We start from the raw sequence: 26,657 nt of genomic DNA on the forward strand, positions 1-26,657 counted from the left end.
AGCCCCACTAGCTACAGGACCTGGGCCACACTGAAACCTCCTACATCTCCATCTCTTCACTGTGAGGCTGGGATGGTATAAAGACTTGGCATGAACAGAACTTAACTGTGAGAGCAGACACCTTAGTCACAAGGGGCGAAATACATGACAATGGGCTGCTACTGTCCGCTGAATCCAAGGGAAGCGTCATTTGTTCTGTTGTTGCTGCTTTATTTTGTGAGTTTGCTTTATTTTTGCTGGGAAAGGAGTTAGCTTAGGTGACCTGTAACGTAGCTCCTGAACATCTGGCAGGTTCAGGAATTACACTAGTACTTATTATTGTTGCTGTGTTGCTTCGTAGCACCTGGTTTAAGCGTGTAAGTGTGCTTACGGCATGCTTCTCAAAGTGTGAAGGGAAGAGAAATCTGAGAGTCTAGGACCAGTCAGGTGAGACTTTATGGAGAGAGCCAGTGAAATAGGTTGTGAGGTGGGTTTACTGATACTACTAAGAGCCTGGAAGGCATGTGGAATACTTAGGATGCCATGGAACTCAAACCTTGGGAGCCCAGGAATTCCTTATGCAGGAACAAAGCAGCTTCCTCTCAGTTCTCCTCCCTCCCTTCCTCCCTCTTCACTCTCTCTTTCTTTCCAGGCCTTCCTTCCTTCTTTTTAAGCCTCAGAGTCTGCTATTTCTACCCCTTTCTCCTCCCCCATGCTAAACCCACCACAATTTCCGGTCCCATCACAGCAAAGTGGGTTGCAGCCCTAAATAAAGAAAGAAGGAAAAGGAGAAAGGAAATCTGTGGGAGGCAGTAAATCTCAGTGGTGATGAGCCTAGACTCTGAGAGCCACTGTGCTCTGGCTTCTCCACCAAGCTGTGCAACTTATGAGCTTTCTAAGTTTCATTTTTCTGACGTGTGATATGTAGACACAAGCAGGGTCCACTGCCAGTGACGCTGTGAGAATGATAATGCATGAGATGAACACAACTCAGTGCTGGACTCAAAGTGAATACTCACAAGTGGTAAACATTATTGCAATGAATTATTGCTAATAATAGCAGGTGGCACCAAAATTTGAAATCAGGAACTGGTTTTTTGTTTGTTTGTTTGTTTTTTTAGGAACTGTTTTAATTAAAATAGAATTGATGTCCAACTGCCTTCAAAAAAGAGATCAGCATATTTAACTTAAAAGCAAAACCAACTCCTGATGGTGAGAAACATGACGTTCTCTCTCTTTCTCCCTTTCCTCCTCACTCCCTACTGAGGCACCAGCCACTCCTACTGCAGGAGGTAATACATTCAAACTGTGAAAACAAGTTATCTCAGAGGGAAGGGTGCTGGGAAGGCAGATACCTCAGCTTTGGGAAAAAAGAATCAGGTAAGAGAAAGGGATCTGATTTTTTTTTTTTTTTTTCCAGGGGATTCAGGGCCTCACAATTCTGACCTCTGAGACTCTGGTAGACAGAGTGTCTCAATCCTCTGAAATGAGTTCAAGCTAGGTAAAGAGAGAACAAGTCATGCTGCTTATCACAGTGAGAGCAGTCCTGTTCTAAGAGACTAGGACTTTGCTATTCTGCACAGAATTAACTAGGCTTGTGAAAAAACATATTTAGCAAATAGGCACTTATTTCTCACGTAAGCAAATGCCACTGAATCCATTCAAGTTTACTCTTGTCAAAGAGAAATGAAACAATCCTCCAAATAATTCACCCCTTGAAGACACTTGAGATTACGCAGGTCTAACACAGTGGGTGTGGCTCCCCGCCCTCCTCCAAACGTTTTGGCTATATCTGTTCTACAAAGGCAAAAGCACTGGTCAGTTTCCTGACTCTTGGGAATATAGTACTTTCCAAATGGTATTTCTCAAAATTGCAATTCATTTTCATGAAATATCACTGTGAAAACCATGATCAGCATGGTTTATAAAGCATATTTATATTGATTTATACATAAAGCATTCCCTTCCTATTTTCCGTAAGGTTTTCTCTTCTGCACAGCCTGGTTTTATGAATATTTTATGACAGTAAAGACAAGCTATCTAAAATGCTTCCCATGTGAGTTTTATACTTCTTCAATCAAATCCAGATTAATGGATTGTATAAATTTGAAACAACCCCAATAGGAAAAAGATGAGAAGTGATCCATATAAATCCATTGATAATATAAATCTATTTTGGTTATTAAAACTGTACATATAAAAATAAGAAAGATGCTAATATATCAAATAACTAAAAGATTGATACTTTGACTTTCAGAGCTATAGAGGACCTTAACGCAATGATATCATGTTGGCCAAGAGCATACCTTGCACCCATACTTTGGCTTCTGTGACCGTTCTCAACTACAATCAACCAGGGTCCCCTGTAAAAATGGCTTGTTCTAGTTCTGAGGGAAAAAGACTACAGTATGGGCCTGGGAAATCTTATTTTACTAGAAAGCAAGGTATTGCTTATTAAAGACTCATGGTATCTTATAAAAAGGAGACAGCTTGAAAATACTCCCATTTCCTGAGAATAGTATTCACCTAGAATAATGAACACTAGTAACATCCCAGTAAACTTAGTGGATCTTAAAGAAAAAGAAAGTCCTTTATACATCTAAAAAACAACAGTAATGACTCAAGGAGATGAAACTTAGATTATCATTTTTTTTTTTTTTTTTTTGGACAGCAACACTTTATACCTGAAGAAAATGGAATAAAGTGTTTAAGATAGTCAAGGGGAGAAAATGTGAACTAAGGATTTTATACAGGGCAAAACTGACTTGTATAAAAGGCACATATTGTTATCAATACACAAGCACTCAGGGAATAGTGTTCCCATGAGCAGTTGTTGAGGAATCTACTGGAGACCTTCAGACAACCAAAAAGACCAGAGAGACGTGGACAGAAGGACTGGTGGTGAGTGTGAAATATTTGAAGAATCAAGACTGAAGGGAGACAGTATAGTATGTGGATGCTATGTGCGCCATTGGTGCAGCTGTAAAAACAAGGAGATAATAGAGAGATCATATAAAAAACTGACGCATGAAATGATTGGCACCTAAATGCAGCCCTGTTTACCTTGACGTGGTAGAAAGGATCAAAAGAAACCTTAGAAGGATTGTTAAGGGAGGTATCGTTTACCGCTTCTCGATCAAGAGCATCCTGGAAGTCTTTAAGCCGTCTTTCCTCATATTGCTTTTCTCTGAAAATTCTGTTTTGCCATAAAACTTCCTTTTCGTGCCGAACGTGCATGAGCTGCACAGCGATCCTGCGTTCCTGCTGGGATTGTCGCATCAGCCGGTTGATCAACTGCTCCTCCCGATAAGCCTCCTGGAAACACCATTGCAACAGTCAGTCATTTGTCAAGGCCATGTCCACTTTTGCTCAGCCCACTGAGCTGAGAAGCCTACACATCATGTGTAAAAGGCATAGTATGAACCTGCATCAGTTTTTGCCATTTGATTTCAAGTCAAACGTGGCAAAAAAATTCAAGCTATAAAAATGAAAATTTCCACCAAGGGTTGTATAATTTTGGTATCCAGAAGCATATGGTCTTGCAACTCAGTCATCTTAAATGAATGATTACTTCCTTTAAAATCTGACCAAAAATAATTTAAGTAATTGTTTTCAAGGTTTTATAAACAAAGGGTAACTCTCAAATTATAAGCATGTTTTCAGAAACTTGGAATTGTGCTCTATGCACTCAATATAAATACTAGTGGTAAAGACAAATGCAGATATTGTCTGGCTGAGAATGGCAGATCTGGTAAGTTCCCAGCAAGGCCGTCTCAATTTCTACATGATAGCATGGGGAGACTGGAGAAGAGGCTAAGAGGAAATGACCTACGGTTTACCTTAGAAAATCCGACAGTGGTTGTAACCTGAGAGAGAAACTAGATGCACTCATCCCTTGGCTATTTTAAGAGAAAGAAGGGGAACAAGCATTAACAGTGGAAGAAGCATTAAACTGGCAACTGGAGGCCCTGGCCATTGCAGCTCCACCTCTACCACTGACTGGCTGTGTGGCCTTGGGCAAGTAACTTGGATTTTCAGGGATTATTTCTTGACAGGTGAAATGAGGGGTTTGGGTAGAAGATGGTCTCCAAGGCATCTTTAAGTTCTCTCAGTCTGTCTAAACAGAGACACCATGTGGAAGGAGGAGGTAATTAAACTTCTCCAGGGGGAAGATTTGGAAGAACATCTACATGTTAGAGTTGTCTATTTAACACTAGATGGTAAAGCATCTGCCTGTAAAGCAGGAGACCTGGGTTCAATCCCTGGGCTGGGAAGATCCCCTGGAGAAGGGAATGGCAACCCACTCCAGTATTCTTGTCTGGAGAATTCCATGGACAGAGGAACCTGGTGGGTGCAATCTATGGGATCACAAAGAGTCAGACACAACTGAGCAACTAACTCGTTCGCTTTCAATCCAGTTGTTTAGGAATAAAATCTGGCATCACTAACGACACTGTTTCAGATTAAGGGAGAAATACTATATATATTTTCAGAATCAAGATACAAACAACAACACTCTATGGAAAGTAGCAAAACTTGAACTTGGGAACTGTATAAAAATGTAGATTAAATAAAAGTTCAATTGAAAATAAACATAAAAATATTTCTATTAGTAACATATCAAATAAAAAATGAAATGGATAACTTTGAAAACTGTTTCATCTAGTTTTAACATTCTAGACATTTTAACGTTAATCATTTGTTGCCTGTGTTGCCAGTGGAGGTGAGGCAGAATGTAAAAACAACCACAGGTTCTTCAGCTTTCTTCATCCACAGCCTTGCAGTGCTATCCTGCAGATATTCCCATCAAAAAGCAGAATCTATTTCTCCACTTCTTAAATGGGTGGGGGCTGGCCTCTGACTTGAACTGGCCAATGGGACATTAGTGAACACAAAATAAAATGAAACAAAACACTTGGGACCTGACTTAATTCTCCTGTGACCTCTGCCACTGTTACCACATTTTCTGTTGTTAGAAAATGAGAAACCATAGATGGAGAGATACCAGCCTTCTCAGTTGGAACTGATGAAAACTCTCCCAAGTCAGCCAGCCTCAGCCAGCCTCTGAGACAGGACAGGTAAGACCAGCAACAGGCCCATAGCTGATCCCTGCCTAAGTTACCTACCACATTTGGGGGTGGTCTGTGATAGCATAGTCACAGTCATATTTATTAAAAGTATAGTTTGATTTATTATTCCAAGTGAATTCTATACTTAATGAGGAATATTAATATGGAATATATTTGGCTGTGTTTATACGGCAAGGCAATTCGGTTGTTGAAATGAGAGCTGGTCATTCTGATCCTTATAAGAACTGGGCTGGTCAAACAGGTCTTGGCTACTGCTTAAATGACAACATATTGTGATTAAAAAGGAAAGGAAAATTACTGTTGAATGGCTGAGTCAACGTTACATATATAAAACTTTAGTATGAAGAACCATCAACTGTATTAGGACTTGTACTAAAAAGTTGAGTGGAAAAGATTTTTTTTGTTCCATTACACAAGTAGTTCATCTTTTAGAAATAGACTTTTCTTCAAAATTTCATTAGAATGTGGGACACATTTTCTCACAGAAAGAAAATATGTTATGTTTAGGTGTTCAGGGAAGCTTACAGATGTCTGTTTAACCCATAATGTACATGAACTAGTCTACATCTGCAATGAATAAAACAGAAAATAATAAAAGCCACATTTCTCTTTTAACTGTATATAATTATATTTGGGGAGGATTTATACAGATACACAATCCAAAACATGCTCAGTTTGATTGTCAAGACCTCTGCCTTTCCCATGAGTTGGAGCTAGGAGCTAACTCTGGTGCATATCATTGCTTTAATTCTCTAAATATGCCCAAGTAGCTCTCTTGGAGGATAGCGGCTTCACCAAACACAGAGAAGCAGCAGCACAGAGATGGAGTTCCTTTAGTGGAAATATCATTAGTCAGAGAACCAACTTACTTCAGTGTCCCTTAGGTTGCTAGATCCCTGAACAGATCTCTAGCCAGAGACTGAAAAAATTGAAGCTGTGAACATTCTGGTAGAAAGTGACGGAAGCCAGAAAGCATTTATTCACCCAGTTTTCTAAGTAACATTTCTCAGTAACATTTCTAAGTAAATGTCAGTCCTGAATTACAAGCAAAAAAGTAGAAGGAAAAAACGTTGCAGCCAACACACAGCTGTTTTATAATATAAATGAAAATGTGTTCAAAATCTCACTGCTCGTTAATGAAACGTGAAATAGGTAGTTATTTTAAAATCTACTTTTTAATCATCTAATTTTCATAACCTATAATTCATCTAATGAAAAGAGTGACTAACAAGCTGAGTAAAAATATTAATAAATGTGAATTCAAAGTAAGAAATTACCTTTCAGCACAAAGAGATGGCAGAGTTATTCTTTGAATTTTTCACTAAGAAAGGAGTGACTCCATGAATAAACAGTATTACTTCTTCATAATGTATATGAAGCCTGGATTTCTCTTCAGTTAACAGAACACCACTGAGTAGACCAGATGTAATTAGGTGAATAAAAGAAGTGCCTTTAAATGGTCCTTCATATTTCAGACATAGAGATTTGTCCTGCTTACATTCACAGCCTGAATCACCTTCCTCCCCATTTGTTCTTCTTACCACCTTCTGTATCATAGCTAATGACTCCTCCATGCACTCAGCTGCCCATGCCAGATACCTGGCTTCTCATCCCACTGTTCACTCCTCCATGTCTAATGAGTCAGTTATTCTCATTGATTTTACTTCTCAAATAGCTCCTGAAGCCACTTCTTTCCATCACTACTGCCACGACCCTAAATGTAAACTGGAATAATTCCTTATATGGATTACAGAAACAGCTCTAACTTGGTCATCCCTCCTGCCATATATTTTTAAAAGTAAAGGCGAGGGTGGGATGTTTTGAGAGAACAGCATCGAAACATGTATATTATCTAGGGTGAAACAGATCACCAGCCCAGGCTGGATGCATGAGACAAGTGCTCGGGCCTGGTGCACTGGGAAGACCCAGAGGAATCGGGTGGAGAGAGAGGTGGGAGGGGGGGATTGGGATGGGGAATACTTGTAAATCCATGGCTGATTCATGTCAATGTATGGCAAAAACCACTACAATATTGTAAAGTAATTAGCCTCCAACTAATAAAAAATAAATGAAAAAAAAAGTGAAGCCAGTCTGATCTTCCTAAATGTCTGGCCCTGTCACTCTTGTTCCCCTTTGCACTCAGGATAAAGTATCCTATTTCTCTCTTTACAGCTGATAAGGCTTACGATGGCTTGGCCTCTGGGGACTCCTGCCAGATGACATTTAACTTGCTAAAAGCCCTGAGCCATCCATGAAATATTCTCTCTGAAGACACACTTGACCTTCCACTATCTCTACCTCTGCTGGAAACTAACTCCTCACCCTACACCCAGAACCAGCCCCATCTTCAATTGGCTACCTTCAACCCTCCCTCATGCTTCTGTGCTCTCCTAGAAACCATCTCTGAGGCAGGCCAGAGCTGGACTCCCTTCTCCTCACTTTCACTGCACCTCCACACTCCAACGTAATTGGTTGTTTACAGATCCTCCCCAAACAGCAAGCTCTGTGAGAGACGGTTTCCTGTTATCCTTGTTCACTGTTGTATCCTAGACCTAGCACAAGTTCCCAGAGCATAGAAGAGATCCAGTAAATAGGTGTTCAATGTGAGAGTTGATCAGTGATTCTCAATTCATAGCTGAATCAAATCACCTAGAGGGACTGTTAACACAGATGATGGGCCCCAAGCCAGAGAGCTGTGATTTGAGTTTCTGACTCAGAAGGTCTGAGGTTGGACCTAATTATTCACATTCCTAACAGTTTCCTGGCGATGTTGATGCTGGTCCAAGGGCCACACTTTGAGAACCACTGGAGTAGATCAAACTGACAGGACTAATGAATTTTCCATGTTTTCATGTAAACGCTCCCTTTTTGATAATATCAATTGATACAGAAAAAAAAAACTGAAAAAATTCAGTATCATTTCATGATAAAAATTCTCAACAAATTAGGTAAGCAATGTAACTCAACATAATAAAGCTCATATATGATAAGCTCACAGTTAACATCATACCTAAAATATGATGCTAAAAGCTTTTAGATTTTCACCATTCCTCAAACATCAAAAATAAGACAAGATGTCCACTCTCTCCACTTCTATTGGTACTGGAAATCCTAGCCAAGGAAATTGGACAGAAAAAGAAAAAAACAGGTATCTAAATCAGAAAGGAAGAACTAAAATGTCTCTGTTTGCAGATGACATGCTTTTTACATACAGAAAACTCAAGACTTTCATGCAAAGAAAATGTTAGAACCAAAAAACAAATTCAGTAAAATTGCAGGACACACAAAATAAACATATAAAAATAATTTTTGTTCCTACACACTAACAATGAATTATCTGAAATAAAAAAAAATCTCATTTACAATAGCATAAAAATTTAAAAAATAGGTAAGAATAGATTCAACCAAGGAGGCAAAAGATCCATACACTGAAAATTAAAAAACATTAATTAGAAGAACTGAAGAAGATATAAATGAAAGAAAAAGATGTCCATGGATTTGAAGAATTAATAATGTTGAAATGTCCATAATATCTAAAGTGATCTATAGATGCAAAGCAATTCCTAACCAAATTCCAATGGCATTTTTCATAGAAATACAAAAACAATCCTAACATTCATTTGGAGCCAGAAAAGGCTCCAAAGAGTCAAACCAGTCTTGAGTAAGAAGAATATCAAGCTTCCTGATTTCAAAATAAATTACAAAGCTTCAGTAGTCAAAAGAGTATGGTACTGAAATAAAAACAGATCTATAGAAAAATGGAATAGAATAAAGAGCCCAGAAATAAATCCACATGTTTACAGTCAATTGATTTTCAGTAAGGGTGCCAAGGCCACATAATGGAGGAAGGACTGTCTCTATAACACATGGTTCTGGGAAAACTGGATATCCACATGCAATAGAATGATACTATACCCTTGTCTCATACCATGTATAAAAATCAATTCAAAATGGATTAGAGACTTACACATAAGATCAAAAGCTATAAAACTAACAGAAGCAAATATAGGGGAAAAAAACACATCTTGACATTGGTCCAGGCAATTATTTTTTTTAATCTGACCCTAAAAGGACAGGCAACAAAAGTAAAAATAGATATGTGGAATTGGGTCTAATAAAAAAAAAATTTGCACAGCAAAGTAGACAATTAAAAGAGTGAAGAGGCAAACCTACAAGACAGGGGAAATTACTATTTGCAAACCATACATGTTGGCTAATTCCCAAAATATACAAGGAACTCAAACAACTCAATAGCCAAAAACCAAATAGCCAGATTTAAAAATGGTCAAAGGACCTGAACAGACATTTCTCAAAAGAAGACAAACAAATGGCCAACAGGTATATGGAAAGATGATCAACATTTCTAATCATCAGAAAATGCAAATCAAAACCATCTGTTAGAATCAGTTCAGTTTAGTTGCCAAGTTGTGTCTGACTCTTTGCAACCCAAACGACTACAGCACACCAGGATTCCCTGTCCATCACCAACTCCTGGAGCTTGCTCAAATTCATGTCCACTGAGTCGGTGATGCCATCCAACCATTTCATCCTCTGTCATCTCCTTCTCCTCCCGCCTTCAATCTTTCCAAGCATCAGGGTCTTTTCCAAGGAGTCAGTTCTTCACATCAGGTGGCCAAAGAATTGGAGTTTCAGCTTCAGCTGAATAAATACTCAGGACTGATTTCTTTTAGGATGGACTGGTTGGATCTCCTTGCAGTCCAAGGGACTCTCAAGAGTCTTCTCCAACACCACACTTAAAAGCACCAATTCTTTGATGCTCTGCGTTTGACATAGTCCAACCCTCACATCCATACATGACTACTGGAAAAACCACAGCTTTGACCAGACGGACCTCTGTCGGCAAAGTAATGTCTCTGCTTTTTAATATGCTATCTGTATTTATCATAGCTTTTCTTCCAAGGAGCAAGGGTCTTTTAATTTCATGGCTGTAGTCACCATCTGCAGTGATCTTGGAGCCCAAGAAAATAAAGTCTTTTACTGTTTCCATTGTTTCTCCATCTATTTGCCATGAAGTGATGGGACCAGATGCCATGATCTTAGTTTTCTGAATGTTCAGTTTTAAGCCAACTTTTTCACTCTCCTCTTTCACTTTCAACAAGAGGCTCTTCAGTTCCTCTTCACTTTCTGCCATAAGGATGGTGTCATCTGCATATCTGAAGTTACTGATTTTTCTCGCAATCTTGATTCCAGCTTCTGCCTCATCCAGCCCAGCATTTTGCATGATGTACTCTGCATACAAGTTAAATAAGCAGGGTGACAATATACAGCCTTGACATACTCCTTTCCCAATTTGGAACCAGTCTGTTGTTCCATATCTGGTTCTAACTGTTGCTTCTTGACCTGCAAACAGATTTCTCAGGAGGCAGGTAAGGTGGTCTGGTATTCCCATCTCTTGAAGAATCTTCCACAGCTTGTTGTGATCTACACAGTCAAAGACTTTGGCCTAATCAATAAAGCAGAAGTACATGTTTCTCTGGAATTCGCTTGCTTCTTCGATGATCCAACAGATGTTGGCAATTTGATCTCTGGTTCATCTGCCTTTTCTAAATCCAGCTTAAACATATGGAAGTTCATGGTTCATATACTTTTAACTCCCGGCTTGGAGAATTTTCAGCATTACTTTGCTAGCATGTGAGATGAGTGCAACTGTGCAGTAATTTGAAAATTCTTTGGCATTGCCTTTCTTTGGGACTGGAATGAAAACTGACCTTCTCCAGTCCTGTGGCCACTGCTGAGTTTTCCACATTTGCAGGCATATTGAGTGCAGCACTTTCACAGCATCATCTTTTAGGATTTGAAATAGCTCAACTGGAATGCCATCACCTCCACCAGCTTTGTTCGTAGTCATGTTTCCTAAGGCCCACTTGACTTCACATTCCAGGATGTCTGGCTCTAGGTGAGTGATCACATGATAGTGGTTATCTGGGTCATGAACTTCTTTTTTGTACAGTTCTTCTGTGTATTGTTGCCACCTCTTCCTAATATGTTCTGCTTTTGCTAGGTTCATACCATTTCTGTCCTTTATTGTGCCCATCTCTGCATGAAACAGTCCCTTGGTATCTCTAATTTTCTTGAAGGGATCTCTAGTCTTTCCCATTCTATTGTTTTCCTCTATTTATTTGTATTGATCACTTAGGAAGGCTTTCTTATCTCTCCTTTCTACTCTTTGGAACACTGCATTCAAATGGATATATCTTTCCTTTCCTTCTTTGCCTTTAGTTTCTCTTCTTTTTTCAGCTATTTGTAAGGCATCCTCAGACAACTATTTTGCCTTTTTGCATTTCTTTTTTTGGGGGATGGTCTTGATCACTGTCTCCTGTACAGTGTCATGAACCTCTGTCCATAGTTCTTCAGGCACTCTATCAGACCTAACCCCTTGAATCTATCTGTCACTTTCACTATATAATCATAAGGAATTTGATTTAGGCCATACTTGAATGACCTAGTGATTTTCCCTACTTTCTTCAATTTAAGTCTGAACTTGCCAATAAGGAGTTCATGATCTGAACCAGTCAGCTCCTGGCCTTGTTTTACTGACTCTATAGAGCTTCTCAATTTTTGGCTGCAAAGAATATAATCAATCTGATTTTGGTATTGAAGATCTGGCGATGTCCATGTGTAGAGTCTTCCCTTGTGTTGTTGGAAGCGGGTGTTTGCTATGACCAGTGCTTTCCCTTGGCAAAACTCTTTTATCCTTTGCCCTGCTTCATTATGTACTCCAAGGCCAATTTTACCTGTTACTCTAGTTATCTCTTGACTTCCTACTTTGGCATTCCATTCCCCCATGATGAAAAGGACATCTTTTTTGGGTGTTAGTTCTAGAAGGTCTTGTAGGTCTTCATAGAACTGTTCAACTTCAGCTTCTTCTGGTTGGGGCATAGATTTGCATTACTGTGATGTTGAATGGTTTGCCTTGGAAACGAACAGAGATCATGCTGTCATTTTTGAGTTTGCATCCAAGTACTGTATTTCAGACTCTTTTTCTGACTATGAGGGTTACTCCATTTCTTCTAGGGGATTCTTGCCCACAGTAGTAGATATAATGGTCATGTGTATTAAATTCGTCCATTCCAGTCCATTTGAGTTCACTGATTCTTGAAATGTCAATGTTCACTCTTGCTATCTCTTGCTTGAACACTTCTAATGTATCTTGATTTATGGACCTAACATTCCAGGTTCCTATGCAATATTGTTCTTCACAACATCAGACTTTACTTCCATCACCAGTCACATCCACAACTGGGTATTGTTGCGAATTTCTGTTAGAATAGCTATTCTCAAGAAACATAAAACAAAAATGAGATAAAAAGTGTTGGCAAGGATGTGGTGAAAATGGAACCCTTTGTAAACTGTTGGTGGGAATGTAAACTGGTACAGCCACTATGGAAAATAGTATACTGCTTCCTTTAAAAACTAAAAATAGCATGACCATATGACTCAGAAATCCTACTTCTGGGTATATATCCAATGGAAATGAAAGGAAATGAAATCAGTATCTCAAAGAGATGTTTGCAACCCTACGTTCACTGCAGCACTATTGACAATGGCCATGACACAGAAACAATCTAAGTGTCCATTGGTAGATGAATGGACACTTAAGTGAATATATATATGCATCTCACATTTTCTTTATATATATAAATATTATATATATACACACATAAATATATGTATATATTTATATCTAGAATGAGCTTTTCAGGTGGTGCTAGTGGTAAAAAACCTGCCTGCCAATGCAGGAGGCATAAGACATGTGGATTCAATCCCTAGGTTGGGAAGATCCCCTGGTGGAGGACATGACAACCCACTGTGGGCTATGGTCCAGAGGGTCACAAAGAGCCAGACACGAATGAAGCGACTTAGTGCACATGCATGCATATACAGAATATGATCAATCTTAAAAAAAAAAAAAGAAAATCTTATCATTTGTGATAATATGTTTGAACCTGGAGACCATTATGCCAAGAAAAATAAGCCAGACATAAGAGAGACAAATATTACATAATCTTACTAAATGTGGAATCTAAAAAAGTTGAACTTAAAAAAGTAGATCTTAAGTATTTTCACCAAACACACACAAAAATGGTAACTTATTTTTTTTGTTGTTAAGGTGATGGGTGTGCTAATTAGTTTGATTATGCTAATCATTTCACAATGCATACATATATCAAAACATCAATTATATACTTTAAATATATACAATTTTTATTTGTCAATTATACCTCAGTAACCTCAGATATGCAGATGACACCACCCTTATGGCAGAAAGTGAAGAAGAACTAAAGAGCCCCTTGATGAAAGTGAAAGAGGAGAGTGAAAAAGTTGGCTTAAAACTGAACATTCAGAAAACTAAGATCATGGCATCCGGTCCCATCACTTCATGGCAAATAGATGGGGAAACAGTGGAAACAGTGGCTGACTTTATTTTTCTGGGCTCCAAAATCACTGCAGATGGTGATTGCAGCCATGAAATTAAAAGACGCTTACTCCTTGGAAGGAAAGTTATGACCAACCTAGATAGCATATTAAAAAGCAGAGACATTACTTTGCCAACAAAGGTCTGTCTAGTCAAGGCTATGGTTTTTCCAGCGGTCATGTATGGATGTGAGAGTTGGACTATAAAGAAAGCTGAGCATGGAAAAATTGATGCTTTTGAAGTGTGGTGTTGGAGAAGACTCTTGAGAGTCCCTTGGACTTCAAGGAGATCCAACCAGTCCATCCCAAAGGAGATCAGTCCTGGGTGTTCATGGGAAGGACTGATGTTGAAGCTGAAACTCCAATACTTTGGCCACCTGATGTGAAGAGTTGACTCATTGGAAAAGACCCTGATGCTGGGAAAGATTGAAGGCAGGAGGAGAAGGGAACGACAGAGGATGAGATGGTTGGATGGCATCACCGACTCAATGGATGTGGATTTGGGTCGACTCCGGGAGTTGGTGATGGACAGGGAGGCCTGGCATGCTGTGGTTCATGGGGTCACAAAGAGTTGGACAGGACTGAGCGACTGAACTGAACTGAACTAAAACCTAGGATAAAAAGTTCCCTTTTTCTTCTATAAGTAACAATAGATATACATGGTTGCCATAACTTTTAGATTCCTATTTTGTCAGTATTTTTTTATTATATAAAATTTACCATTTCAACCACTTTCAAGTGTACAGTTCAGTGTACAATTAAGCAAATTCACAATGTTGTATAAGCATCACCAGATTTTAGATTTTTTGGTGTTTTATGTAGTTTTTTTCCTGAGTGTATTTGCTATCATGGTGTGAAGATGAAACACTGATTCAGAGTAGTGCATAATACATACAGAAGATACACATAAGAGTGTATAAAAGACTGTATTTTGTAAAAATTTCAAGCACTTTTATTCAATCAACAACTAAACATCGTACCTCTTGGGCTTCATGAGCTATTAACTGATCCATTAAGAGTCGCCGCCGTCTTTTCTCCCTTTGCTCTCGTGCAAAAGCATCTTCTTCAAGGCGCTTTTGGATTTTTTTAATGTAGTCATCATCTGAATAAGTGTTTAACAAATCAGTGGTTGTCTGGCCTGCTGTATCTAGAGATGTCTTGGATGCACTAAGGACAATAGTTTTTATTTAGATTTTAAAATACAACTCAATCACCCACCGCTACTTGTGACTACAGGGGAAGACTTCAGCACCCTTGGGTGCTCTGTTCATTTATTAATACAAGCATTAAAGCAAACATTAGAACTTCAGTGTTCAGTTAAAATATAACTTATAATGTTATTCAAAAGACAGGGAAACATTATTATGGTATTCAGGGATTAAACAGTCATCAATTCTCATATAGACTGAAGTGTTTTTATGAAAGCAGTTAATTTCATGTTTAACAAAATAATAATCACACATGTTCTTTCCTAATCTGAGTATACACAGTTTTATTAAATCAAAGATCAAACCCATTTACATAGTTGAATCAAAATTCTTAAATTATAATTAGTTCTACTTAATAATCACATATTTATAGCACAGATCATATTTTATTATAGTTCATTATTTCTATATTTGCTGCTTCCGGCTGAACTCTGAGCATAGAAGAAAAGTATACTATTTTACTTTTCTCTGTACCTGTGCCTCACAGTACTGACATGTAGATGATGTTTGCTAAATTTCAAATTATATGCTAAGAAGCACTACACAAGTATAATACAATTTAAAAAAACTACACACTGAAATTCTGGTTATTTTATTGGCAGGTGCTCAACCTTTGACTGTATTCTGTCAACTGAGAGTCATTCAGCAGAAATTATGTAGCTAGCAAAGCCTCAGGAAGATCGAAGACAAATTTTAACTCTATTTACTAAGTTCAGTATAATTAATATTTATGACTATTAATTTATGAAATTAATATTAATGTATGGAAAGGTAGCATAATTTTTTTAGATCCTTCATCAAAATTCTTATTATATTTTCACTTAAATGTGACATTTAAAAGAATCTGCCTTACATTGAGCATGGGTTAATAGGTCTCTCTCAACATTGGCTGCTATCAATATACTTAAGATATTGATTCTCCTTTGTTCATCAATCAGTCTATCCAACCATCCATACATACACCCATCTTCTGTGTTACGCCAATCAAGGCCTGAAGAAAGTTACATGATATTTTCTTGAATAAATATTCATTTTATGAGATACGGGTTTCTTGAGGGCAATAATTATGTTTACTTTATATCTGTTTGTTTGCCAAGCCTCCATAGAGTTAATAATTGTATGAGTGTGATTATTAGTGATAGGAACCTTGGCCAAATTCATGTGTGTGTGTGTACATATTTTAAAAAGCAGTTGTTAGAAGGAAAGTAACGTAAATCTGTGAATCCAAATGTCAAATTACAGCAGCCAACAGCCTCAGAAAAGAAACAAAGAACAATAAGAGGGGGTGGCATTTACTATTTGTCTTAAAAAATAAAGAAATAGTATACGTGGGGGAAAAGCAGCAATGGTTGTTCTTGCATTGCTCTCACTGAGCATTCATTTCATCCTTTCACAAAAGAAACGGCAGACTTTGAAATGACATCCATGAGAAAGTGCTTTGGGAGCAGGCTTTGAAAGGGGCAGCTGCAGAAATTGTTCCTAAACTTAGGTCACCTTAAAAGATGATTTTAGTGCCTTCTGCCATCAAGTAATGTGAAATTTCTGGATGAGTCCAGAACATGTTTGATTCTAAGCTAAGGATTCAGAATGAACTAAAGAAGTAGTGGTCAATAACACGGGTTAAGAAAGGCAATATTGTACCATAACTTTTTTGTTTCTTTTAAAGTTTGCCCTAGGCCAGTGTCTCCCAGCATTTTTTATCTGGGGGTCCATCAGAGGAAGGTCAGGGAGAGAGTGGTAGGGTTCAGGTGGCCGCTGCAGGGGAGAGTAGGCTTGGGCTGAGGTTATTTTAGGCATCAGGGAAGCACAGATAAACATGAGCAAGGCTTAGAGTAGGGCGCATCAGGAGTTTCCACAGAAGGAAGGAGGAAAGGCAGTTAACACATACATTCTTCATTCTGCTTCATTTCCATTCACACCTGACTTCCTCACCATTTCTTCTTCCAGCTTAATCTTATTCCACTTCATTTGATTCTATTCCCTTTCCTCAGAAATATTAATATGGAACATTAATATGAAGTATTTTTTCTTCCTTAACAGAGATTTATTTCCTATTCTATAAAATGTAAATGAGTAGACTTTGGATAGTTTCCACGAAAAAATGCAGAAGAATTCAAGCTGCTTCTATATGTGTAGTCCCTCATTAATTGTTTTCTAGGAGTCAGTGACCCCTGATAGGAAACAAAAGGGGAGATGATCTCTATCTTTAGGCAAAAGAAGCCCATTAACCAGGAGCTTTCTGTAAAGAACCCACTGAACTCTTTTAGTGACAGTTAGTCAACACTTATTCAGCAGTCCTTTATTGCTGGTCCCTGTGCTAAATGCTGAGGATGCAAGGGGAGAGCAATTAGAGTCTAATAAAGGCAGTACAGTGACAAATGTAAATGAATAGTAACTTGAAAAAATGTTAGTGAATGTTTAAATAGTATGTGTGATAAGTATAGCATAGAAAAAAAAATTAACCTCACAAATCATAATAGCCACTTACCTTCTTGATATTTACAAAATTGTTAATGAACAACTAAATCTGAATTTTCTCATTTATCTTCCTTAATATACTCTCTCAATGAGACTCTACAAAGTGAAAACATCCTTGGAATAGCTGTTTCTGGCAAACTGTTTCTAAATATTCAAAAGTTAAAGTAAAATGAACTTTTTAAAAGAAAAATCAAATTTTTGATTATTAAAATAATTTTATCTCACCTTTCTTTTGCCTGGAGATCCTTTTTTATTAATGCTTCAAACTTCTTAATTTCATTGGCCACATCCTTTAAAGAAAATTCATCATCAATTTTTTACCTCTAAATATATTGAAACTTTCTCATTTATCACTTTCATTCAAATTTGCAAAAGTGATATGTATTAATAATTCAAGCTAGTTAGGATTTCTAAATATTCTAGAATATTCTTCTATTCCAATTTGTTACTTTCAGTGTAGGCTAAAGGTACCTAAAAGAAGGTGAAAATTGCCTAATCTGAATAATTCAGTTCACAATGCTAGCTCTAAAAGTACATCAAAAGACATTTAATAAGAAAAAATATTATAAAAAAGTTAGGATGTGCATTTTTAATTACAATTATTTTACACTTGATCTTAGCCAAAAGGCCAAGAAGCGATTACAATTATTTTAAATGAGAATAACTCTGGGAGTTGGTGATGGACAGGGAGGCCTGGCGGGCTGCGGTTCATGGGGTTGCAGAGTCAGACACGACTGAGCAACTGAACTGAACTGAACTGAACTGAAGCATTTTTTGGATATAAATATTTCTTCAAAAATTATCTTGGGTGTTTTAAACATTTCTTGTGCACTCTTATATATACTATTAATTTGCTGTTGGAAAATTAATTTTAGCTGATCAGCCTACTGCAAATCCTTTTTCATAAACTTTAATCAACTCAAGGAAACAGAAGAATTAAATTTTTTTATATAAATTTATTTATTTTAATTGGAGGCTAATTACTTTACAATATTGTAGTGGTTTTGCCATACATTGACATGAATCCACCATGCGTGTACACGTATTCCCCATCCTGAATATTTTTACTAAAATGGGGTCAGAAAAAAGCCTCTCTTGGTAATATTTTTAGACTCTAACTATAGAATTTTAATATTAAAAATTAAGTGTGAATTAAAATAAAATGCAATGGATTTAGATATCAGAGTGACCTGCCAATCTGCTTTATCAGCATTGTGAACTTGGGTAAAACATGTCCATTTTCTGAGCCTGTTTCCTTATCCAAAAAACTGGGAAAGCAATACCCTACTTAGCAAGTTGTTTACAAATTAAAGACAATGTGAAATGCCCAACCCACAGCCTGACATACAGCAGATGATGAATAAATGGTAGCTGTTTTCTTAAGTTAAAGAGGAGAATATCACTAACAATCATAGCGGCATGAAGTGTAGATTCCAGGAATTAGTATCAAAATGCACAGATAGTATTGCTCCCCTGTGAAATATAATGAGATCGTATCCTATAGGAATGACTGATAAGTGTTAAGTAATATGATATATTTATCAATAGTATATCTTAAATTTAAATATAATGAGAGCAAGCAAATTGCTTAACATTTCTAGGATTCATAGAAAGACAGTGCAACATGGGGAGGAAGTATCGGGGAAAAGCAAATAGTAGGAATGGCACATAGATGGTATTTTGGGTACCTAGACTGGCCCCTGTTGTATGCATGGGTGTCATGACCCATCACAACAGCACCCACCCTGGCACAGTTTGCTCGTGATCACAGAGTCCACCACACAAGAGTCCACACAGGTATTCTCATTTAACAGCAGTTTGTCATCGATATCCTAAAGCTATATTCTCTTTTCTAAACAAATAATGGAATAAAATGGATTGGACATGCATGCAGTGCATGTGTTTTAAATGAGAAGGGACAATGCCAGAGGTAATTTGAAAAGGAAGTAGGAAGTTCAGGGAAGTTTCTCTCTTAGGGAAAGATCATCCTTTCATTAAGATAAACACAACACAATGTTAAAGGACTATCACTTACCTCTGCCTCTTTTTTCTTTTTCATTAACTTTTGGGTGTCAAGTGTTTTCAGAGTACGATCTGATGCAGGTTTAGGAATCTGTATGATAGCTGCTTGGATTTTGGCCATGATTTCATTTTGTCGTCTTCTGCTCAAGCGTTGCTAAATATTCCATATATATATAAGTTTAGTTATTCAGTTTATCAGAATAATACGCAATGTAATACACTCACAGGTACACAGATATGTAAATTTTCCATTCTAATTTTCTAAACTCAGCATTAACTTAGGGACTAGGTAATATTAGGAAGGAAGTATCAATATAACTAATTTTGAAAAGTATAATATTGAAACACAGTTTGGGAGTCCCTAAATTATGCAGATTGAATGTGTCTATTTTCATTATGGGTGGTGATACTGAAAGGCTAATAAAGGCATCCCCAATACAAAAAATGAATGTAATTCTTTCCCAGTTCCACCTTCATGACCTGCCTAATCATGGTATCTGGAGGGCTCCCAACATCACTAATTATTAGAGAAACGCAGATCAAAACTACAATGAAGTATCACCTCACAACAGTCAGAAGGGCCATAACCAAAAAGTCTTAAAACAATAAATGCTGGAAAGGGTGTGGAGAAAAGGAAACCTTCTTACACAGTTGGTGGGAATGTAAATTGGTACACCTACTATGGAGAACAAAATGGAGGTTCCTTAAAATACTAAAATAGGACTACCATATGATGCAGCAATCCTACTACTGGGCATGTACCCAGAGAAAACCATGCACTCCAATGTTCATTGCAGCACTATTTACAATAGCCAGTACATGGAAGCAACCAAAATGTCCATCAACAAAGGAATGGATAAAGAAGATGTGTTATGTATCAATATATACAATGAAATATTATTCAGTCATAAAAAAGAACAAAATTGGGTCATCTGCAGAGACTTAGATGGACCTGGAGACTGTCATACAGAGTGAAGTAAGTCAGAAGGAAAAAAAATGTTATGTATTAATGCATATATGTGGAATCTCGAAAAATGGTAAGATGATCTTATTTGCAAGGCAGAAATAGACACATGGACGTTGAGAACCAACATATGAATGAATTGAGAGACTGCAGTTGACACATGTACACTACTATGAACCTACTGTATAGCACACAGAATGCTACTTGGTGCTTTGTGGTGATCTAAATGGGAAGGGAATCCAAAAAAGAGGGGAGATATTTATACGTGTGGCTGATTCACTGGCTGGACAGCAGAGACTGACACAGCAGTGTAAAGCAACTATATTTCAATTAAAAATAATAATCAAAGGACATTTAATGAGTATTTTCAATGTTCAAAGCATTGTACTAGGCAAATTTTTCGAATTGGAGGAACTAAAACTCTTGTAAGGTCATATGACAGGTAAATAATGAAAGTCAATAAAATCAGCAAGAAGTGGTTAACACCAAAGAGCGAGAATTATCTGTGCCCTAGGAGTTCCCCAGAAAGAGTCTATGTGTACTGGGAAGGTTGCAGAGTAGATGGAGGGAAGTTTAGGGGAAGAGGAGAGAGGAGAATGGTGAGCTTGGGTAGGACAGAGGGAAGAGCAGAAATAAATGAGTCCTATTCAATAACAGGCTGCCAGTGTAATAACAGAAGAAAGACAATGCGGAGGGTTATGAAAAGATACCAAAAGGTTGACAGTGTTTAGTGAAAAAATTTAAATGCTAGTCAAATCAGGGGATAAGATATTTGTAGAGTAGCTTCCTGGGTGGCTCAGATGGTAAAGAATCTGCCTGCAATGCAGGAGATCCAGGTTCAATCCCTGGGTCGAGAAGCTCCTCTGGAGAAGGAAATGGCAACCCACTCCAGTATTCTTGCCTGGAGAATTCTACAGACAGAAGAGCTTGGCAGGCTACAGTCCATGGGGTTGCAAAGAGTTGGACACAACTGAGCAACTAACACAACACAACGTATTTGTAGAATAGCAGGTTTCTGAGAAGAAGAAGCCAACAAAAGTGCAATTGAGGGCAGATTCTCCTAGCAGTTGATTAAACTTTAGGAGACAAGCCTGAAGAGCAGAGATTCATTCATAGGTTGCAGCAGGAGATCTGAGTGGATTCGACAGGGGTATAGAAGAAAAAGAGCAGGCCTAAGAAGCGCAAGGAATTAGGAACAAACAGAATTTGATAAGTTACTGGAGCTTAGTGGAGAGGATGGAGGGAGGCATCAAAAATGAATAAATGGAAAGAAAAGATAAAACCTGAATAGGGCCAATAACATAATCAGGGATATACATGCTCTAAGGGTCTTCTTTGAAAATGCAACATCATTGCCGTGTCTTTTCAGCAAGCTTTTATATTCTGATATGTTTATAATTTTTCTTTATATACTTACATCTCTAAAAGCCTCGCTTTTCATGTTTTGAACTTTTGTGCTCATCAGGGGCTGTACGGTTGGCATTTCCACTCCAGTCTGAACACCTTTCTTTTTCCTCTGGAGAGCAATGTACAGCTGATATAAGAGTTTCGTTGCAGCCCCAGGCTTCTCTGTGATGATATTGTGGGCCACATTCTGATCAAATTGCACACCCAACAGGTGAAGGGTGGGCTCCAAGCGAGAAAAATTGTTAAGTTTGGCACTTGAAATCCTAGGCATTAAAATATTTCACATAATAAGACATTGAACTAAAGGCAAACAACAAATATCAGAGGATTTTCATAACCAAATACCATGTTCTTTTAAATGTATCAGTCCTCGCAAAAACCACTTAATCCTCTAGACAAGTTGAGATTTTGTCTATTGCCCTAGCTCCATGCATTTATTTCTCTTGAATGGCTAAACTAAAACTCATTAATTTCATACACTCTGCTACTTAGATACTAGAATTTCTACAGGAAGTCAGTACAAAAACATATCTAAATGCCTTCTTCAAAATGGAAAAACTTAACTATAGTTTTGAAAAATATTTTACTCAGAAGACAAAACTGCACTTTAAATATCCATTTCTTTAATTGGTATAACCTGAAAATAACCTTATTTTCAGTGATGACTGAAAGTGATGACTCTCACCATTATCTTCTCAGGCAGTGTCAGAAATAGCTAATCAATATTAGCCATACAACTAGATGAGTCATGAGATCATTACTTCTTCACTTCTTCACTTCACTTCTTCAAAAATCACTAAAGACTTTCTAAAGTATATGTATTGTTGAATCATCTATTATCAAATGAGGCTCACATTTTAGAAGAACTCATTAATTCATTATTAATTTACTCTCTCAACTATACCAGTAACTTATTTATTTAATAAATGTTTATAAAATTATTAAGGTCTTACAAAGATGAATAAGACACCCTGCCCTTTAGCAGTTCATAGCAGGAAAACAGGTATAATAAGTAGTGATAAACTGATGCAACTGTTGCAATAAAGGTCTCAAATGACCAAGGGCCATCAATAAGCCTATGAATATAGCAGCAGAATAAAAGCAAAAAGATGTTAGATGCATTTTCAACTTTTGTGCCTCTCTTATGTTCAAACTGGATACAAATGTCAATTTTATCCACTGGCCTATTTTCTCTTTACTTAACTTTCAAACATCAGTGACATTCTTTGATGGAAAAAAATATACTGACTATACTTATAAGTCAAAGTCCCATCTTCTCCCTGAAAAAAGAGGATACCTTACAGAGGGAGTTGGCAGAATTTCTAATATTATAGGGTTACTCACTCAATAACTTCATTTCAGACTATAAAACTATTTGGGGAAGATACAATGACCTCTGTTGAATTTTCAGAAACTGAAAGAGATCACTTAGCACTTAAAGTTTTTAAATTTTATTTTATTTTTAATTGAAGGATAATAACTTCACAATATTGTGATGGTATCTGCCATACATTAACAAGAATCAGCCATAGGTATACATATGTCCTTTCCCTCTAAAACCTCCCTCCCACCTCCCTCTGTATCCCCGCCCTCTAGGCTGTCACAGAGCACCGACTTTGGGTTCCCTGTGTAATACAGCAAATTCTTACTGGCTATCCACTTTACATATGGTAATGTATATACTTCAATGCTACTGTTTCAGATTATCCCACCTTCTCTCTCCCCCACTATGTCCAAAAGTGTTCTCTATGTCTGCATCTCCATTGCTGCTCTGTAGATAGGTTCATCATATCTTTCTAGATTCTGTGCGTGCGCAGGTGTGTGGGTGTGTGTGTGTGTCTGTTAGTTGCTCAGTTATGTCCAACTCTTTGCGACCTCATGGACTGTAGGCCGCCAGGCTTCTCTGTCCATGGAACTCTCCAGGCAAGAATATTGGAGTAGGCTTCCATTCCCTTCTCCAGGTCTAGATTCCATATATATGCATTAATATATGATATTTGCCTTTCTATTTCTGCCTTACTTCACTTTGTATCCCTGGTGAAGGAACTAGCAAGCCACTCCAGTATTCTTGCTTGGAGAATACCATGGACAGAGGAGCCTGGCGGGCTACAGTCCAAGGGATCTCAGGAGTCGGACACAACTTAGCAACTAAACCACTGTTTTGTATAACAGGCTCTAGGTTCATCCACCTCATTAGAATCGACTCAAATGCATTCCTTTCTATAGCTGAGTAATATTCCATTATATGTATGTATCACAACTTATTTATCCATTTATCTGTCAACAGACATATAGGTTGCTTGCATGTCCTAGCTATTGTAAATAGCACTTAACACATACTTTATATACTGTCATACTGTTTCTAGTATATTATTTCTCAAGAGATAGCTCTCAAGCAGTGATTCTAAACTTTTTTTTTTAATCACATATACTATCCTTTGGAAATCTGATGAGAGCTATGAAACCTTTTCCCCAGAGAAGAAAACACACATCCATGCATATACACAAAATATGTATGCACTTTTGGGGTATTTGTCAATCTTCTAAAAATCTAGCCTAAAAGTGCCTACTAACTGCAAGGGAGGTGGGGTTGGGAAAATAAAGGAATGATTTATATAAATAAAGAAGTCAGTGTCATATGAAGGCCAAAGCAACAAACATATTGACAGAAGACACTGAATTCCTTTTCCAGTCATGCGGTGTAACTCAGTGTCCTATTTCCTATATTTGGTCAAGTATACTTAGCATGGCATGCCACATTGGCCAAACTTTGAATAAAGTATTTTAAATAGATAAAAGATAAACAGATCTTAGAGGGAATGAGAAGAGATAAGGAATGCTACAAGGCAATCTTATCAACCACAAAAGTAAAACATTTTTTTAGGTCTTCTCATGTCATGTCCAGTGTTGCAATTTGTTCCCCCACAAATGACCTACAGTTTGAGATAACAAGCATTGGCCTAAAATGATTAGGGTGCTACATAGACCATGTTTTGAAGAGTCTTGATTGTGAAAGAGGATGGTCAGGTCAATGACTTGTGTCCACATTCCTTGGATGGGCACCTGACACACACTTTTGATCTTTCAACACAGTTCATCTTTTCATGTCCTTCTCATCTTCGGAGTTTGTATGTTTTCTCTACTACATTTATTTGCAAAGATATGGCCCGAGGGACAACTTTCCGAGGTTTTGCCTGCAACATAACCTTAGGCTTCAGAGGTCAGAGGCACCATAATTTGGGAGGGAAAATCCAAAAGCAAACACTATTCATTTGCAAACTTTATCAAAATTTAGCCCTGTGCCCAGTGAAAGTAAAGCACACTACCCTTCCTCTTACTTGTTTTACACAACCTCCAGAATGCAGTGTAGCCTGTTAACACTAGGGTTCAGTGACACGGTAGGCTTCCAAATAGCTTTTATGGTCTGGCTGAAGTGTCCAGGTATAATAGTACTTCTTTCTGGAAGCTTTTAATAATATATATTCTAAATATCCAACCAAAATTTTGGGAATATAACTGGCATGTAAATGGATGGAAGCCCACTCTTATTATAATATATGCTCAGTCAGTATACCATGATAATCAACAGTTGTTTTTAAACTGAGAGAAGCCACTGGGACATTTTTGCTCTGGAGACAGAGCATATGATGTAAATGATGACCCTTGAGGGGATAAGGAATGTGTTCTGGGAAAAGCCTTCTCCCTTTCTACCTGCAGTCCTTATCTGCCAAGGGATTACCTCCTTGCTGTCTTGTGAGGGAATACAACTCAAAAGGTCATTAGAATAGGGATATCCATGCTCCTTTACTTTTTATTTTTTTAACTAATCTGCTCATTTGTCACCCTCTGAGTTGGACTACAGATATCCTAAAACAGAATTCTTTCAGAGTTAGATGAATTATTCTTAGGATGAAGTAATTCCCAAAGCAAGTTAACTTCAAGTTATGTGCAATGCAGATTTAGTTTACTGTTTACATTTTAGACTAAAGAAACTAAAAATATTACACAAAAATCCCCAAATCATGAGCTCTGGCACTAGACAGCTGTTTAAAAACTAGGCTTTACAAAGAAGGGTCCTTTTCCCCACTGAATATGCTAATAGAAAGCTCATATGCATGGATTTACTGATTCTTGTCTTCTTTAGAATATCATATGCCCTAGAAAAACAGTGGGTTGTCCTAGGAACTAAAGGCTGATAGTATTTGGTTGTTAAGACAAATAGGTCCATCTCCCCATGTTAAAAATGTGATGATGCTCAGTGAAACAGAAAGTTCATCCTTTGCAGTGAATGAAGGGCAGGGCTGCAACACAGGATGATACTCAGGGCACATACCTATGCAGAGGCAGGACAAAGGTGTGAAATCTACCCTGGGCTCAGCTTGCCAAGCACAGGACCTTGGCATGAGGCAGCTTCATCCAAAATGGGGCTTTTTGTTCTTTGCACAAAGGCTTTCCTATTCACTAAGACCTGTTTGCACAAGGGCTTTCCTATTCACTAAGACCTGTGTCTTTATGATTACTTCCATCCGTGTGGGTCCCTGTTTCTATTTCATGCAAAGGCCTTCCATGGTCTTGCTAACAAGAGCCAACTCAGTACACATGAAATACTGCATGCATGATCTGATTAATATGGTTCTTTTAAGTATTCCATATCTAATTCAGAACCAGATACACTTTCTGAAGTCAGTCATTTTTATTCAAATAGAGAAACATGATGGTGTGCCTGCAGTGGGTCAGGGACAATGCCTGGAGCACAAAGAATAAACATACTCTGCAACTTTGAACATCTTTGCAAAGTAGTTAAGGCACAAACATTCATATATTCACTCATCATATATGGTTTGGGCTCCTTCAGGTGGTAGTAACTCTGATAAGAACTGACATGTAAATAAAAAAATATAACTTAAAGTAATAAAAAAAGGGATGTCTGAAGTGTTGTTGAAACAAACAGAAAAAAGCAAAGAGTAAAAGGAAATTAAATCTGCTGGGGAGAAAACAAAGAGTTTAGAAAAGGGTGGATTTTTAGCTGGATCTTAAGGATGAATAAGAGTTTCTCAGGGTGAAAGTGAACAA

At 37.6% G+C, this 26,657-nt stretch overlaps 1 protein-coding gene across 1 annotated transcript in view; it reads right to left on the reverse strand.

The window, feature by feature from the left end:
- Positions 1-26,657, reverse strand: part of LOC133046424 (sperm flagellar protein 2-like) — a 189,072-nt gene that overhangs the window by 148,276 nt on the left and 14,139 nt on the right. The window contains exons 3-7 of the mRNA XM_061129237.1: positions 21,595-21,847; positions 19,227-19,367; positions 17,417-17,481; positions 14,486-14,672; positions 3,106-3,294 (exon numbers count right to left, since the gene is read on the reverse strand). Of these exons, the coding sequence (XP_060985220.1) occupies positions 3,106-3,294; positions 14,486-14,672; positions 17,417-17,481; positions 19,227-19,367; positions 21,595-21,847 (835 nt within the window). The remainder of the gene's footprint in view (positions 1-3,105; positions 3,295-14,485; positions 14,673-17,416; positions 17,482-19,226; positions 19,368-21,594; positions 21,848-26,657) is intronic.

Source organism: Dama dama, chromosome 25 (assembly GCF_033118175.1).
Source record: "Dama dama isolate Ldn47 chromosome 25, ASM3311817v1, whole genome shotgun sequence".
In the NCBI taxonomy this organism is placed as follows: domain Eukaryota; kingdom Metazoa; phylum Chordata; class Mammalia; order Artiodactyla; family Cervidae; genus Dama; species Dama dama.